At 46.2% G+C, this 13,382-nt stretch overlaps 1 protein-coding gene across 2 annotated transcripts in view; it reads right to left on the bottom strand.

The window, feature by feature from the left end:
• Positions 1-13,382, bottom strand: part of L2HGDH (L-2-hydroxyglutarate dehydrogenase) — a 42,400-nt gene that overhangs the window by 27,587 nt on the left and 1,431 nt on the right. For both annotated transcript variants that reach the window (XM_029598360.1, XM_029598361.1), the window contains exons 2-3: positions 2,420-2,535; positions 1,630-1,781 (exon numbers count right to left, since the gene is read on the bottom strand). In XM_029598360.1, coding sequence (XP_029454220.1) covers positions 1,630-1,781; positions 2,420-2,535 — 268 coding nt within the window. The remainder of the gene's footprint in view (positions 1-1,629; positions 1,782-2,419; positions 2,536-13,382) is intronic.

Below are 13,382 nucleotides of genomic sequence, written 5' to 3'. Positions count from 1 at the left end.
GGAACCATGTCGATGGTGGAGCCCATCACCCCCAGGAGCTGAAGATAGTCCCAGGAGGTGGGAGCTGGTAATGCAGAGAATCGCTGTATATGTTCCCGTAGGGCGTGCGCCTTGTCCTGCCGTAGGAAAACCGCTCCCAGTCGGGTGTCGAAGGTCGCCCCCAAGAAATCCAAGCGCTGCGAGGGCACGAGGGAACTCTTGGAGAAGTTCACCACCCATCCTAGGGACTGCAGAAACTCTATCACCCTGGCCACCGCCGCCTGTCCATGTCGAAAGGACTTCGCTCGGATGAGCCAATCGTCCAGATAAGGATGAACTAGAATCCCCTCCTTCCGGAGGGCAGCCGCCACCACTATCATGATCTTGGTAAAGGTGCGTGGGGCCGTTGCCAATCCGAACGGAAGAGCCACAAACTGGAAATGCTGATCCAGGATCTTGAACCGAGAAAAACAACTTACCCCGGCAAGAACACAGGCCGTGCTGAGGAAACAAAGGAGACAGAGAGCCAGCGCAAGGAAGGAGCCCCGCCTCCCCAATTAATCAATTAGTTAGCTTTTTTCTTTTTTTTTTTAAATAAAGCACAACTTGATCCAAGACAAGACAGAGAAGAAAAATTCCAACTAAGGGAAAAAACAGAATAGGTTACAGGAAATCGGGAGCAAGCCCAGATTCCCCTACTCGCATCTGCTGGAGTCAGAAGATACTGAACTCCTGCAGAGGGGGTAGTAGTACTTATGGTGACGCCCCCTCGAAGTTTTGGGCTGACTCCATCTGCTGGATTGGGGACATAACCCACGGACTGGACTGATCTCACGGTCTGGACTGATCCAGGTACGTACAGGGAAGTAATGTTTTTAGTATTGTATTTGTGTGTTGAACATTAGTGTCTGTAAACAGCATTGGGTCTTTCTGAATGATCCTGTTTATGAATGGAATAAATTGACTGACTGAAGACCGGTGCTGCCAGCCCAGCGATGATCAAACCAAACACTGACAAGGACTGCATTCAAAAGAGACTAAGTAGTGACCAGGAACTGTACACATGGCAGATGAAAGTGTCTGTCTTCAGTCCGTGTGTTGCATGAATCTCAGACCCCCTCTGACGGGTCCCGCACGTCCCATTAGACCTGACCTGAGCTGAGTGCTTGGAAAGGCCTAGACGTTTCCTGCCCTTACATAAATAAGTGCACAAAAAGCGGGCTGCAGATCCGAATCCAAGACATCCTGAAAGGGATCTCCAGGCCCTGTGCTGCCACATGGGAGAAAATGGCACTGCACAGAGTCAGAAAACTAGCAGCTCTGCACTTATATCATCCAAAGACCAGAAATGCGTCCAACTTTCCAAGCAATCACATTGGCTCTACTGGGGATTGGATTCAGGGAAATAAGGCATTTTGAAGGTATGTCTCATTTAAAATGATCACAAACATAAGAAGTAGCTCACCACATGCAAGACAGACCCTAAGAAGCTGAAAAGTTTCTTGTCTGATTTTTGCTAGGCATTGCGTTATTTATAAAATAGATTTCCGTTTGTGTTGGTGATGGTAAATGGCAGGGAATGAACTTCCCCCAGTGGATCACTGTGTCCTTCCTGGCACCTTAGGTTAATGTCCCACTCCGAGCTCTTACCTTGCCACACTGCTTGTAAGGAATGGCCTTTTTGTCACAGTACTCGTAGCACAGAGCAGCGCCTCGCACACACAGCCTTGCCTTAAGAGACTCGGGTGTATAATATATCCCACTGTGAATCACACCACTGTTGTGTCCGCTCTGGTGGCTGGCTAAATAAAAAGATAAATAATAAATAAGTCACGCAGACTTCATGCATAAAAAAAACCACCCACAGCTGCCTAAGTTCGGCCTCAGCTGGAAGTGCAAAGGACCCAATGCACTGAGCACTTTTCCCATAGAGACAGAGGCTCGATTTATTAAGGCCTTTTCCCTCAAACATAGAACAGGAAAAAGCCTTAGTGAATCAGACCCAAAATGGGTAAAAAAAACAAAACCTTTAGCACACCACGCCCAAAGAGTTTTTAAGGTTCCTCCCCAATTTGTATTGTTCTCAGAATAAAGCATGGTCTTTCTGTTTCAGTCCCTGGCCGCCTGGTCAGTCTGCCTCAATGATGCAGTGCACTGTGCTTCCTTCTCACCCAGGGCATTAGCCCACAGGCAAGGGGCAAGAAAGCGCTGCGACCAGAACCCAAAAGCGCACAGATCCTCAGGACTGTTCCCGACGCTTCCAATTCCAGACAAAATCTGCCGGCCTTGCACCGTGACCGCACGTTGTTCAGAGCTTTCTCATGCGGGGCCACTGGGCAATACCAAGAGACACTCAGCGAAAAAGAGAGCGAAAGCGAGAGCAAGTTCGGCCACCTTTCCAAACCCCCATGGGACAACCAGAGCACCCCTGTTACCGCACCTAACGCCTTCTCCTTCTCCAGGAGACTAAATGTGAGGGACGGGTGGCGGAGAATGAGCTCACGGGCAGATGCCAGCCCCACAATCCCACCGCCGACAATGACCACATCTGACGTGCTAGAAGGGAAAAAAAAAAAAAAAGAGAAAAGCAAAGACTGATTTCCTGTATGCATTTCATGCCCACTCTGAACCAAGCCTCCTGATTCTCTCACTGTTCTTCTCCTCACTTAAGGCCAGATGTAGAAAGCATTTTTTCCATATACACTGATGCAAGAACAATGCACTGAAAGCATCTCTCTCCTGGGGGACGCCATGCAATATTAAAATTAGGGGGGTCACACTGTCAAAGAGGCACTAGGGTCGATTGCGCGCCCCTAGCGCTTCCTTGGCAGCAGGCACCCGGGAAAAGTCAGCCGTCCGCACAGCCACGGGTTCGGGAAACGGACGCTGGTTAACTGAGCGTCCGTTTCCCGAACCTGACCGCCGGCACTTTTTAAAACATTTTTTTTTTTTTTTTAATCTTTCGTTCCTCCAACTTAATATCGTGAGGTTATCATGGCATGGACCATGATGATCAGACTTATCCTTTCCACGAAAGTGTGGAGTTTATTCAGTTCATGCAGGAGGAAGAGGCAGCTTTAAATGCCCTCTGCATCTGGAGACACATTGAGTCCGAAGGGATCCCCAGGCTCCTGACCTGCAGTTTAAAGGAAAGGTCACAGTTCCTGAATGGGATTGTAATGTTGGGGACCTGCCTGTTCGTATTTTGAACCCAAGAATCTCAGTTTTGCTTGGCTTCAGGTGTAGTTTGTTGTATTTTGCTCATTCTTGATTAGCTGTCAGGCAGTAGTTATGCTAAATCCATCTCTGGCCTTAGTTAAGTCATGTGTAGACACTCTGTAATTAATGTTAACTGTTAGAAGTGTGCCCTCGTTTAATTATCTCTTTTATGCAACTAAATTCACAGCTATACTGAAGCATAAATACAAGTCTTATCATCCATCTTTTACTATATAATTTACTATACCACATAACATTGCCCCACATTCCTTCAAGGGCTGTGTGACAAAGTAATCAATGTAAGTTCTCATTTTGGGTACTACTGTATGTAAATGTTCAGATTTGCTACATTTTCCAAAATACAGGTTCAAACAGGTTATGGACATTTATTGATCGGATAACAGCATCCACAGAAGAAAATAGGAGAAGGATAGATTTTAACTGAGCTGATAATAATCATTTTACAGAAATGCACAATGTTCTTGTAATAAAATGAAAAAAAGAGCATTAAGGGTTACAAGGGTCCCTGGAGCGCGTGTCACTGATTAGAACATGGAAAGGGCGAGTCCCACAGCAATGACTGTGTCTTCATTGTGACATGGCTGTAGAACTGAAGGCACACACAACAAAACTATTCTTCTTAGAATAATTAGGACATTTGCAGGACACATTTATCCAACAAATCATACACCATACACAAATCCCAAGCAACTCACAGTGAGCAGCAACTGAAGAAACCCGGGGGCCTATGCAATAATGCGCTGAAATTCAGCACATGGTTTAATGCACAGGTGGAAAAAAAAAAGAAAAAAAAGAAGTTAACTCCCAATGTGGTAAGCTAATGGTGAGCTAATGCCTCAGGAGTTAAGAGTGTGCGGGCAGAAAATGTGCACACAAACCAGAGTTAAAATGTGCGCTCAGCACAGGATGAATGCACATTTTAAACTCGGGAGAGTCTCTCAAACATGATTTATGCGCACAAAACTCATGTTTTGTGCCCATGAACAACTTTTATGGGCACAAAACATGATCTGTGCGCATAAAATGTGATTAATGCACACAAAGCTTTTTTTTTGTGCACTGAAAGCATATTTATCCATAGAAGCCATGTTTTTTTTGTATGCAAACTATGATTTCTGTGCATAAATCCCGATTACAGGTCCCGGTGTTGGAACTTCAGATTCTGCCCTACATGAACAGGAGCACAAGAAGTTGTACTCCACCTCAGACCAGGAGTAAACTTTCCAGCACTAAGAACACCTGTGTTAAGCCAGGGCACCCCTTTGTATTGTGGGTAATTGCTAAAGCCTTTATTAGCACAGGATTTCCATGCAAGGGCGCTAAGCAGGACGCAGTGTTTTACACACATTTTGGAGCTGATGCAATACAGTGCGCTCAGCCAAGTGCACTGTTAATCCGCAGTTGGACGCGAGTTGTAGAGGATGATGGCAGAGTGAATTTAATAGCGCTCATCACATGCGCATTTAGTGATCAGAAATTAACACCTGCCTGGAGCAGGCGTTAATAGCTGAGCACTCCTTAAACCAGTACAGAAAACTTAATGATACTGGGGCGGATTTTAAGAGCCCTGCTCGCCGGTGAGCCTATTTTACATAGGCCTACCGGCGCGCGCAGAGCCCCAGGACTCGCGTAAGTCCCGGGGTTTTCTGAGGGGGCGTGTCGGGGGCGGGCCCGAACCGCGCAGCATTTTCGGGGCGTGTCGGGAGCGTTCCGGGGGCGGGCCCGGGGGCGTGGCCGCACCCTCCGGACCCGCCCCCAGGTTGCGTCCCGGCGCGCTAGCGGCCCGCTGACGCGCGGGGATTTACGTCTCCCTCCGGGAGGCGTAAATCCCCCAACAAAGGAAAGGGGGGGGTTTAGACAGGGCCGGGGGGGGGGGTGGGTTAGGTAGGGGAAGGGAGGGGAAGGTGAGGGGAGGTCAAAAGAAAGTTCCCTCCGAGGCCGCTCCGATTTCGGAGCGGCCTCGGAGGGAACGGGGGTAGGCTGCGCGGCTCGGCGCGCGCCGGCTATACGGAATTGATAGCCTTGCGCGCGCCGATCCAGGATTTTAGCGGCTACGCGCGTATCTACTAAAATCCCGCGTACTTTTGCTGGTGCCTGATGCGCCAGCAAACGTACGCCAAATCGCGCGGTTTGAAAATCTACCCCATTAAGTAGGAGGCAGTACAGAAAAGCAGAAACTGCTTTTCTGTACTTAATATCATTGCGAGTACTTAATATCATTGTGAGTAGGAGGAAAATCTAAAGTAATTTAACAAAAAAAAAATGTAAAAAAAAAAAAAAATCACCGGCAATCGGGTGCAGGAAACGGACACTCAATTGACAAGCATCGGTTTCCTGAACCCCTGGCTGTGCGTCGGTTTTCCTAACCGGCGGACGGCCAACGCACTCGGGCTCTCCTTGCTAACGCGACCCCAGGGGGCGCGTTAGGAAAGCGGGCGCTGACTGTTCAGCGCCCACCTTCTGCGCAAAAATACTGCATCGGCCCCTTTGTGCACAAAACTCCTGCTGCACAGGGAGTAACATTTGCTGATAAAAAAAAAAGTGCACAGAACCGCAGGTATAACTGTGTGCTCTGCTGAACGCATCTTAGTGCTTTGGCCTCCCAGAGTGGACAAAGAGAGAAGAGTGATACTGTTGAATTAGCAGTGGCAGGAATGAGAGGGGCAGATAATCTGGATTACTGTGATTAGCTCAAAACAAACACAGCAATGCCCAGTCAATGACACAGCATCTACCAGACTGCAAGACCAGACAACCTAATCCTTTTATGAGGAAAGGGTGGTGTCTCCTAGAGTGGGTGGTGGAGATTAAAACACAAACTGACTTTAAGAAAGCCTGGGATCTGCAAAGAGGATCTTTAGTTGAAAAAAAAAGATGAAGAGATAGCAGAAGCACAACCTACCAGTATTTACAGTGTTAAAGTGCCCTACTTGAATAATTTAAGTGTTTTGGGGCTACCAGAATGAATAGCAAGTGGGTAGTAAGAAACATTACATCTAGCAGAACAGCAGACAACCTGCATCTGGGTCTGTCAGGCAGGCTATGCAGGGGAGCTAGGAGGCTGGATCTTCAGGCAACGACCATGCTACTACAGACAGCTATTTAGATTATTGCATAGCTTTGAGATTAGATGTGGGAAAGGAGGGGGTGCTGGGTGTATACTACCTGCGGAATTCTTGTATGCATAACTGCCCGAGATGGTAGAGGACAAATGAGGAAGACCAGAAAAACTTCCCTGGATAAGAAGGGATATCTTACTTGTGGTCGCGCTTTGGGGCTGGCAGCTGGGATGTATCCTTAGCAGTGTGGACAGGAACTGGCAGACTGGATGGACCAGCTGGTCTTTTTCTGACATTATCAACTACCTTAAAACTCTCTGCGCTTCTTGCCAAAAGCACCACCTCCAGCTTGCAATAATCCTTCCAAATGACTGGCTAGAGGAGCGGACTCCAAATATATATTAAAAAAAAAAAACACTTGAGAATAGAAAACATCACTTTTCATGAAGGTTATTTTCTCTATTATTCAGTGCTTGATGACAGCCAGGAATTCCTTTTTTTTTTTCCTTGACCAGGCACTTTCCTCCTGCTCAGTCAGAACCAGGGCCGGGATCTGGAACCATGGAACTTCATTCATAAACAACCTGGGACTTTTCCCCTGTTTTATATCCCCACCCACAACACACCTCATCACCAGCCTATTATTTACTTCTTACACGCTTTTCCTAGTAAACAAACAGCATGTATAAATTAGATAATATGTCAGGGCAGTAACTAAATAAGGCCCAAGAGGAAAGGAAAATGGATGGATCAGCATTAACGATGAGAGGCTGAGAACAGTTTCGTAGTATCTCAAGTCTTTATTACATATATGGTCAGGTGCACAGTACTTTTCTAGATAAGCTTTGAGGAATAAGGGAAGGAGAATTTTCAAAGCTGTTTGACACGCAGATATGAGGGTCTTTGAAAATTGCCTGCATGTAAAATTACATACATGGTGCCAGGTCGTGCAGAGAGCGGAGGTGTTTCTGGAAGGGCAGTCTGTGTGGGGGTTAGCCCTAACGAACGTTTACATATTTATTTATATTTATTTTATTTAAGGGTTTTTATATACCGCAGAACGTAAGGAAATACATCACCGCGGTTTACATTAAACAATAACTTAGCAACAGGCTTTACATTGACATTCTTAATAGGTATTAAATAAACTAACATCCATATAACAGTTTTGACGGAAAACAGGCTGAACAGACTGTGGACCATCCAATAAAGTATAACATACCATTAAACCATTGATGTAACTATTAAACCTTAACAAACCAACACAAAAACTGAATAGTATCTAAAACAATACCAGTTCTGAGAGTAGATACAATTTCTATATTGCACCGAAGACATTTCTGTTATTTAAAGCTAATTTATATCGAGATGGGTAAGGGTGGGCAAGTAAGGTGAAGAAGGAGATTGAGGAGGGAATGAGGTTAAGGTGGGAAACGGAGCCAGGGAGTAAGGGTAGAAAATGGAATGGCATTTCAGATAAATGGATATCATTGAGTGAATGCTAGTTCAAATAACCACGTTTTGAGTCCTTGTTTGAATTTCTTATGGCAGGGTTCCAGACGTAGGTCAGTGGGCATCTTGTTCCATAAGTTGATTCCCGCTATGGAGATAGAACGGTCTCTTGTGGTCACGTGTTTGATGTTTTTTGTTGGGGGGGCTGCCAATTTAGCTTGATGGATATGTCTTATGGGTCTCTTGGAAGTATGGAACACAAACTGCTCCGAGAACCATTGCATCTCTTGGTTATAGATCGACTTATGTATGAGGGAGAGAACTTTAAAGGTAATTCTAGAAGCTACTGGGAGCCAATGCAAGAACATGAGAGCAGGTGTTATGTGATCATGGAGATGGGTATTGGTGATTAATCGAGCTGCTGCATTCTGTAACATTTGTAAAGGTTGAATTGAGCTTTTAGGGAGACCCAAGAGTATTGCGTTACAGTAGTCAATTTTTGGTAGTATGGTAGCTTGCAATACCGTTCGGAAATCTTGTGGATGTAGAAGTGGTTTAATTCTTTTTAGTGTGTGAAGTTTGAAAAATCCATTTTTTATTGTAGCAGAGATGAATTTCTTTAAAGTGAAATGGTTGTCAATAATGACGCCAAGACTGCGGACTTGCTGTAGAAGGGGAAGCACTGAGATAGAGTGGTGGGATGTGTTGGAGGGGATATTATTGTGTGGCATGATGATGATGAGTTCAGTTTTGGTAGTGTTTATAGCTAAGAAGTTTTCTGTGAGAAGCTTTTTTATTTCAGCCAGGGCTGATTCCCAGGTTTTCAGAGCATTAGTGAGGGAATCATTAATAGGGATAAGAATCTGTACGTCATCGGCATATATGAAGTGTTGGAGTTTTAGTTTTGCTAGGAGTCGACAGAGAGGTGCTAAGTAAATGTTAAACAGTGTTGATGATAGCGAGGAGCCTTGTGGTACACCTTGTAGCAGATTTCTTGGTTTCGATATTTGGGATCCCAACTTGACACTGTATGTCCTGTCTGTCAGAAAAGATTGGATCCAGTTTAGTGCAGTGCCAGTGATGCCGATTTGAGAGAGGAGGGCTAGAAGGATATTATGATTGACCGTGTCAAATGCCGAAGAAATATCGAGTAGGGCAAGAATGTATGAATGACCAGAATCTAGTGTTGTATGAATGACCAGAATCATATGCACCAGACATTTTTTCGCTGAACAAAATAACCGTGCAAATAGCCGGTGCAGGTCTGCGCGTGTGCTTTTTCTGATCCAATTTTCAAAGCGGAAATTTTTCCCCTTTGAAAATTGGTGCAAGACCTGTGGTGGGGAAATATATGCAAACTTTACTGTTTTGCGCACAGTTTGAAAGCTTTCCTCAAAAGAATCTCGGGGTACAGCGTTATAACTCTCTCGGCAGCTTCTGCTGCACACCAAGCAGTAAGTATATCAACTACTCTGGTGTCGAGGAACACGGCTCGAGAAGAAGGCCAAATGCAAGCTCCTACTCCAAAAGCCGCTTTAAGGAGTCATGTCTTAGTAGTTTCTGGACATTAGCAGGTTGGGAGCTAGTCTGATGTTAAGTGATGGGGATGCAACTGAGCTAGAGGTTTTCTCTCAGGGACTTGAGATGTACAGCTCATTTGAAATCAGGGCAGTTAGATGGGCTTGGGGTAAAGCGTGCAGAAGGAGGGATGGCATATAAGGGTTGAGACAACACCTGTGGCAAAGTGGTGCCTCTGATGGCCTTAAACTCCAACACCAGGACTTTAAACTTGGTTCGGTAGATTATGGGAGTCAGAGCCGACATTTTAAGATTGGAGCGATCCATTCAAATAATTTTTGCATTCAACAGCATTTGAGCTGCAACGTCCTGAATAAAGTGAAGGCAATGAGGGAGTGTTTTTGGAATCCCAGTTTAAAGTAAGTTGTAGTAGTCCAGAAAAGATATTGCACAACCCTGAATGACTCTAGTAAAGGCACGGCCATCAAAGGGATGGCAGTAATGTACGAGAAAGTTGATTTAGATACTGCTTGGACTTGAATTTCTATTGTAAGATGGGAGTCCAGAACAAATCCTAAAAAGTGAACTTGATAGCCAAAGGGTGCAAGAAATAGCAGGTATTGAACTGATGACCCTCAGAGTTCAGGGCACAGGCACTGGATCAGATGAGCTTTTAACACTTTGGCAATAATTACCTAGCCTACCCAGCATGGGCAATCCAATCCCTTGGCAGCTGCTGACTGGACCAGCAGTGGGTGTGCCCCTAGATTGGAAATTGTATATAAGAACACCTTGCTTGACAGGCTTTCTGGTCAAAACAGACTTCTTTAGGCCTTCCCTGAGGAAAGGCTGTCCAACTGGTCCTAGATTCCTGATCCATGCCTGATTCCTGCTCCTTGCCGTATTCTTGGTCTATGCCAGATTCCTGACCCAATCCAGTTATGGGTTATGCCAAGGTCAGATGGTCCCACCGGGGCTTTCAGGTATTCTCTGAAAACACCAAGTTCCAGCTGCAGCCTGCACTCTTGGGCTCAACTCTCAGGGAATGGTCATGGCATTAGGTGGAGACCTTCCTCAGGCACCTTGCATGGTGAGCTGTTTTCCTTGATACAACCTCCATCTTTAAAGCGCTGCTTACTGAGGCCCCTAGCCTCCTCCGCACTCCTACCTTGCTCCCTCTGGAAAGGAACCCATGTGACAATAGGTAAAGTTGTCCCTTCCAGGGTCACCTGGAATCTAGGTGTCTGGGGTCATTTTTACAGACCTATAAAGCCTCAGGGTTTTTTTTGTGGATTTAGCGCCAATGGAGAAATTACTTACCTGATAATTTCGTTTTCCTTAGTGTAGAGAGATGGACTCAGGACCAATGGGTATAGTGTGCTCCTGATAGAAGTTGGAGACGGATCAGATTTCAATCTGAAGTCAGCCCCCAGTACATATACCCCTGCAGGAAGTGCAGCTCTTCAGTATTCTCCTTGAAAAGCATTGTGGATATATGTGTGACTGACTAATTTGATTAACTTTATTAACTTCATAACTTGGTTAAACGTTATAACTTGATTAACTTGAACTGGTTGATTGACTATAGCTGGAGACTGCCAGTGTACTCAATCAGAAAGTGTCGACACCTGGTAGGGTGGGTGCCCTAGGTGAATGAAAACATGGCTTACCCTTGAATCATTCGAAATTCCATGCGTAACGGCAGCCAAGGGTGGGATGCTGAGTCCATCTGTCTACACTAAGAAAAACGAAATTGACCTGAAGAGGCGGTGGCTTGCCTGCTTCTACGTAGGCCGCCTTGATGACTTCCTTGATCCAGCGGGCTATGGTTGCCCACAAGGCCACTTCCCCTTGTCTCTTCCCATTCTGAAGGACGAAAAGGTGGTCCGTTTTTCGTATGGGTTCTGACATTTCCAGATATCTGGATAGGAGTCTGCCGATATTGAGGTGGTGTAGACTATGAGCTCCTTCCGAATTCTTCAAGTCATCCAGCGATGGTAGCGAGATGGTTTGGTTAAGATGGGTGTGATACCACTTTGGGAAGGAACAGTGCGTAGCTGGATGGATCCCGGGGTGAGCCTGAGGAATGGCTCATGGCAGGACAGTGCTTGTAGTTCTGAAATGCGGCGGGCTGAACAAACTGCCAGCAGAAATGCTGTCTTTAAAGTTAACAGGCGGAGGGACAGACCTCGGAGGGATCTGAAAGAGGATCCTGCTAGGAAATCCAGGACCAGATTAAGGTTCCACAGAGGTACCGGCCACTTAAGTGGTGGGCGGATGTGTTTGACTCCTTTCAGGAAGCGTGACACGTCCGGGTGAGAAGCTATGCTGTCGCCCTCGCTCTTGGGGCCGTAGCATGACAATGCAGCAACCTGTACCTTGATGGAGTTGAGGGACAGCCCCTTCTGTAAGAATTCCAGGATCATGGGAACTTTGATTGAGCATGGCTTGATGTCATGGTCTTCGCACCAGGCTTCAAAAACTCTCCAAATCCTTATGTATGTTAAAGATGTGGAGAACTTGCGTGCTCGGAGTAGGGTGTCGATTACTGCCCCCGAGTATCTGCTCTCTCTCAGGTGAGCCCTCTCAATGGCCAGGCCGTAAGAGAGAATTGACCTGGATCCTCGTGGAGGATCAGCCCTTGTTGAGGCAGGTCTCTGTGTGGAGGCAATGGTAGGGGGTTTCCTGCCAGTAGTCTTCTCATGTCTGCGTACCACGTTCTTCTTGGCCAGTCCGGGGCTACCAGAGGAACTAGTCCCCTGTATAGCTGTATCTTGTGAATAATTGCGCCCTATAGGGGCCACGGTGGGAAGGTGTATAATCGGGTCCCCTGTGACCAGGTCTGTACCAGGGCATCGATCCCCTGGGACTGAGGTTCCCGCCTGCGGCTGAAGTACCTGGGTACTTGGGCGTTGGACCGGTTTGCCAGAAGGTCCATGTCTGGTGTCCCCCACCGGTTCACTATCAATTGGAACGCTGTGGACGACAGCTTCCGTTCTCCTAGGTCTAGACTTTCCCTGCTGAGGTAGTCCGCCGTGATGTTGTCTTTCCCAGAGATGTGGACGGCTGAGATTACCTGAAAGTTCAGGATTTTGAAGCGTAGATAGCGCTGGTGTTCCTGATCAATTGGGATGTGTTTTCTTCGTTGAATTGGTTCTAATGCTGCGAGAGCGTGCAGATAGTCCCTAACTGCTATGGAGACGGAAAATACTGAAGAGCTGAACTTCCTGCAGGGGTATATGTACTAGGGGCTGACGTCAGATTGAAATCTGATCCGTCTCCAACTGCTATCAGGAGTACACTATAACCATTGGTCCTGAGTCCTTCTGCTACATGCTAGGAAATGTATTTTGGCATAGCCCGCCAGATATTTTCCCCAGGTATTCCTAGAGGTCTATTTATCAACCTGCAATGTGTGTTAATGTTTGTTATTAGTACATAGCCCCATCACAAATAATAGATGCTGCAGTAAGTAACATGCATTTCTGTACATCATGGGCTGATAAAAGCCCATGGTCTAGCCAATGCACGATGGTCCTGCACCAGCCACCAGGGGACATGCACCAGGGCTCTTTCTGGAACACTGGCATCATGAACCCTGACTCTGGCCATTAACTGCCTCCACAGCAACTCCAGTCAAGCCAGGGAGTAGAGGACCTGACTCCGGGCTCAAACTGGAGACCTTCTAACTGCCATTCTGAGTCATCAGACCAGCCCAGGAATGACCTTTTAGTAAAGATTTTGCTTCCTGGAAAATACAGCAGCATAATATAATGCCATAAACCCTCCTCCACTGTTGCACATCTGCATTTTGAGTCATTTAGAGTGAAGTGCATTTTTCTTGGTATGCACATTTACAGATGAAATGGCAGAATGGAAGGCATACTGGGAGAACATTAAGGCTGTTTAGGTCAGAGAGTATTTCCAGCCAATGCATGAGAGAAATAATATCCACTTTTAAATCTGTCACTTCATTCAACCTGGATAAGACAGCACTGCCAGCAGTCACACAGACCACCCTGGTAATAAGATGCACTCCACTGTACATACATGTAAACATGTGGTTGTGCACACATTTGTGTGTACTTTACTTCCAATTTAATGAGTTTAGTGCACCAAAGTGAGTGAAGCAGT

Source organism: Rhinatrema bivittatum, chromosome 4, assembly GCF_901001135.1.
Source record: "Rhinatrema bivittatum chromosome 4, aRhiBiv1.1, whole genome shotgun sequence".
Classification (NCBI taxonomy): Eukaryota; Metazoa; Chordata; class Amphibia; order Gymnophiona; family Rhinatrematidae; genus Rhinatrema; species Rhinatrema bivittatum.
Note: the sequence above shows the minus strand (reverse complement) of the source record. Positions and strands in the feature narration are given on the sequence as shown.